Here is a 5,000-nt window from a genome sequence, read left to right as displayed (position 1 = left end):
CGCAGTGAATAATTCTGACTATGGACAGGGCCCATAACTTGTGTAACCACGGATTTGTATAATATGATTGGTTCCCAAGAATAGTGACCTCATGACCAAGGACAGTTCTATAAATATGAGTCCCACCCATCGTTGGGGGCTTTTTGCTTTTGGGCTATTGCTTTCTTGCTTATTGGTCTGCTCATTTCTCTCTGCGCTCATGTAACTTGGCTTAATAAAAGGCCTCTTTGGAGACAATTGATCTAAGCTCTTTGTGCTTTATAAGTTCTACTAAATCTATTAAGAATCAATTATATCCACAACATGTAATAAGATAGTTATTACATTCTATCTACTACAGTATGTATGTATGGCCTCTCCCTTTTGCCCCCCTGCCCTCTCACCCTCTCACCTTGCCCCTGCATTTGCCCTTGTTGATGATCTTGAGGGCATATTCCCGACCTGTGGAATGTTCCACACATTCCCGGACGACAGCGAAATTCCCGTCTCCTAGCGTACGGCCCACTCTGTACCGTTCCGATATGGAAGCAGGCACAGGCACCGCCAGAATCTCCTCTTCTGGCTCAACTGGGACTGGGAGATGGGGGGGGAGAGGAGAGTTGAAGAGATTGAAGGTGTGGTGAATTGAGTTCTTCACAGACATACTAAGGAATTGAGAGGGGGATGGAGAGTGAAGAGAAGAGAGGCCAGAAAGGATTGTACAGAGGAAGAGGAGGCAGGAGACAGGAAGGACTAGTGACGGGAGATGAGAGGATACGAATGAGAGAGAGAGAGAGAGGGGGATTATGAGGAAAGAAGAAGAAAGCCCATCTCTCCTTCCTTACCTTCGTTGGGTCCATCGCCCTCGTCCATGGAGCTACAGACTTTAGTAGAGGCGAGAGAGAGAGAGGAGCCCTGCGACCCCTACAGAGAGGGAGAGAGAGAGAGAGAGGGTGGGAGAGAGAGAGAGAGAGAGAGGGAGAGAGAGAGAGGGAGAGAGAGAGAGGGAGAGAGAGAGAGAGAGAGAGGGAGAGAGAGGGAGAGAGAGAGAGAGAGGAAGAGAGAGAGAGAGAGAGAGGGTGGGAGAGAGAGAGTAATAAAGTGGGGAGGAAGAGGAAGAGAGGGGAGAGAACAATTCAATACCAAAACACTTCCCTCGCTATCGTCGCCGAAGAACAAATAATTCAAACCTTTCATTTTTCTCGCCCCTCACTGAACCGCACGTCTCTCACACCTTCTCCAGTCTGAGACGCCTCTCTCTCTCTCTCTCTCTCTCTCTCTCTCTCTCTCTCTCTCTCTCTCTCTCTCTCTCTCTCTCTCTCCAGAGACGTGTCGTCTCGCCCCCTTCTCTCTCACACATTTGAATACAGATGAATAATAACCGTATTCAAATCATCTTAAATGCAATTCCTTTCCTTGTCACACGCAGAAGGTACAGGAGTGGAATTCAAAGAAACTGGTTTCTCTCTCCTCATCTCACTTTCTTTCAGCTGCACTGCTGAAAATGAACATCCAAGTGAAAATGAGTTCCCATGTGATTATACCCGAAGCAACATGGAAAGATGTTGGACACTACACCTTGTCCTACTGGAATGTTCTTTCACCTTTCTGATAAGAGAGAGGGAGGAGAGGGAACCCACCACTTTAGACCATTGAGACGCACACCCCTCGGTCTAAAGACAAAGACTCATTACTGAACCAGACCTCCTAACCCTCCCTCTAGTTGCCATGGTAGCGCTAGAAGTCAGGAAGGGGGGGTGTTTGGGGGTCTGGTTGAGCGGGAAGTGAGAGACTGCTCTCGTCACCAAGTCTGAACGTGAGAATCCTTTGGCTTACTAACAGAAAAGCAGAAAAGCCAATCCTTTCAGCGACGAGGACTCTTTCGGTATAGACTTGGGGGTCGGGGTGTGCGTGTGCATGCGTTTGTGTGTGTGTATTAACACTAGAACAGCCGTGCCTATTGTACCTACTAAAAGAGCCGCCTCGGGGGTCAAACCCCCTCTTTACAATGCTCAAGCTGCTATTTACACACCACGACCACTAGTTGGCCGCTTGTCAATTAGCCTGCTTCCTACACAGAAAAACTGCAAAATAGCTTTATATTAGCTTATCCTGATGTGATTTTGAAAATGTAAGGATACTGGGTGGTAGAACGCACATATCTAGTTAAAGTCATGAAAGGAGGGTCCTGAAATTCGATCGAGTGCATAGATATAACATTTTTCGTTCCTCACAGGGTTCAAATGACCCCTCATGGCTGTTCTAGTGTTAAGCTATACTACTATTAAGGTTGACCGTGTATCTCTGGGTATACAACCCAGAGTAGCCTCCACGTCCCCGTCTCCTCTCTGTAAGCTCCACTGGTCTGAGTGCACAGGGCAGGTGAAGTCAACTGTGACCCAACATGCTGTTGTGTTGCGCTTATGTAACCTTGTTTTGGTGGTTGGGGTGGGCTATGAAAAACAGACTCTCCAGACTATTTTTAAACCTCCCGTGTTTTGTTGACTAAACTGCTCTGTTATGTCATGTCTGTTATGGCTATTCACACGACGGTTCGTACGATAACCTCTCCTCTCATAATTGCGCCCCTCTTCGATCACACTGTACTGTTCTCTCTCTCTCTCTTTTTCTCTTTCTCTTTCTCTCTCTCTCTCTATTTCTCTTATTCTCTCCCGCATCTCTTACTCTTCTGTGTCAACGAGGGAAACAAAATACTGTTGCTATGGAAACTGTTCAGAGAGAGCAGTGCTTATGACACTTCCACTGTGTACAAGGACACCCATATAGGGGCATTTCCTGTCTCTAGGTTGGAGGGTGGGGGACAGTGTCCTGTCTAAATAAGGTGGCTTCGTCCTCCACAGAGAGAGGGACACAGGCAGAGACAGATAGAAAGAAACAGATAGGAAGAAAGACAGGTAGTAAGATAGATAGAGCGAGAGATAGAGAGAGACAAAAAAGAGAGAGGTGAGCGTGAGGAGTCTAGACGATATTGTTCATTAAAGCCGGTGGATGGAAGAGACCGGAGCTGTGCTGTTATTAACAGATCCACCGGCCAGATATCTCCCCTCTTCAGGACAATACTTCTCACTACTGATACAATTCAACCCACTTAATATACTGTATGTATTGGCCACCTTTCAACCACCTCTCCAACAGCTATTACTGTCCACTGCTCAAATTGATTAATTCACTATTCAAAAACCTAAAACCTTTCTTCTATCTATGACTTAAGAACACCACTGACCAGCGTGTGATAGAATACTGATATACACTTTATTACGGGGTGGGTGGGTGGGTGGGGGGGGTCAATTCTCAATCTAATACATGAAATACTTCTAAACTTCCAAATCTAAAAGTACAGTACAAAAATGCCCATAATAAATTAAAACACTGTGTAAAACACTCACACAGACCTAGGGGATGGCACAGACAGACAATCAAATGGAAAACAAAATCTTGACAATAAATGGAGCTATCAATGTATCAGTAGTAGGCAATAACATGCATAACCTTGAAGTGTTCAAATTTGGTACCAGCCCTCAATATGCTGTGTGTGTGTATGTGTGTGTGTGTGTGTGTGTGTGTGTGTGTGTGTGTGTTGTGTGCATCACTTGGGGAGAGAGAGAGAGAGAGGGAGTGGAAGTGGAAGGGGATGTTTCTCAGCTATCTCAGTGAGGCAGTCCTCCCAGACATTGAGATTGTGGATACAATCCTAGGACTCCAACTGGGAGACAAGAGCTGAAAGACCCCAGCTGAAAGGTCATTCTAATCAGGAGACTCACGGATTGGAATTCCGGGGAAGGACAGGAAAGTCATTAATAGCTTCCCGGGAGGAAATCTGGGGCTGTAATTTGGGCTGCCCCCCAAAACAACTGAGAGCCAGAAGGTTGGAGTTGTAGGACAGGGATGAGGCTACTGTATATACTGTATGCTGGGACTGTATGCTGTACAACGCGCTGGATCTGTGTTGTGTGATATTGCTGGAGCTGATTCATTCATCGTTTTCTTTGATGTATAAAATACAGGGATGCAAACTGGTGATGGCCCAAAAAGGTGACAACATATTTTTTTTGCCTGAAAACAAAGAACATTTATGAAAATTGTTGACCTATTTTCAGGTAAAAACGGCTTAAACGGCTAAAAGGTGACAAGTTTGCCCCCCTGAATGTAATCATGAAATCATACAAATGACAAGTGATGTATAACATGATGATCCACTATAATGATGAAGAATTCTTCTTTTTGGGGATTGGTGAAAAAGAACTGAGAATTATACCGTACTACATAAAGTACAATGCTAACCCCAAATCTAGAGCTAAAGTATGAATATGGAGATACAACAAGGACCATCACACACAGAAATGAAAAATAATGAGACAATGGCCAAGAAATGAAATACAGACAGAAATGAAATGACATTTATGATGACATCATCGAACAAGAAATTCAGAAAACAACGAAACAAACCAACAAACAATAAAACTAATGAAAAATAACACATACATCACACCAAGGCATTCAGAAAATGGAGAGAAATGTGTCTGATCAGCTATGTCTATCTCTGCTTTGTCTGTTGAGTAACGCCAATGTTGCCTTGTCTGCTGCCCCTCTCATTGGTAGGTGCTTTATGAACAAACTAAACACACATACTCATATTCAATGAAATGAAAAATGGACACAAAACAACAAATGCACATGCATGTGAGTGTGAGCTCATTCAAGTCCACATTCATCCACACACACACACACACACACACACACACACACACACACACACACACACACACACACACACACACACACACACACACACCACACACACACACACCACACACCACACACCGAACAAAGCAAATACGTAACACCAACTTGAATGACCCAACCAACATAACAGGAGCATGCAACTCGATGGACAGTGTTTGCAGGGGACAGGGGGCACTAGGCAGATGGAGTGGATGAATAGTGCTGAATGACTGTGTGGATATGGAGAGTGCGTAGAGTGAGAAGAGAGGACGGATGCC

General features: G+C 44.9%; 1 protein-coding gene across 2 annotated transcripts in view; it reads right to left on the bottom strand.

Annotated features, from left to right (window-relative positions):
• The window catches only part of dclk1a (doublecortin-like kinase 1a), a gene marked incomplete at its 3' end in the record, with an annotated part of 53,100 nt that overhangs the window by 9,120 nt on the left and 38,980 nt on the right, over nt 1–5,000 (bottom strand). For both annotated transcript variants that reach the window (XM_080549566.1, XM_080549565.1), the window contains exons 6-7: nt 825–903; nt 392–567 (exon numbers count right to left, since the gene is read on the bottom strand). In XM_080549566.1, the coding sequence (XP_080405692.1) occupies nt 392–567; nt 825–903 (255 nt within the window). The remainder of the gene's footprint in view (nt 1–391; nt 568–824; nt 904–5,000) is intronic.

The sequence above is a fragment of the Nansenia antarctica genome (assembly GCF_963989245.1).
Source record: "Nansenia antarctica genome assembly, chromosome: 20".
Lineage (NCBI taxonomy): Eukaryota > Metazoa > Chordata > Actinopteri > Argentiniformes > Microstomatidae > Nansenia > Nansenia antarctica.
Note: the sequence above shows the minus strand (reverse complement) of the source record. Positions and strands in the feature narration are given on the sequence as shown.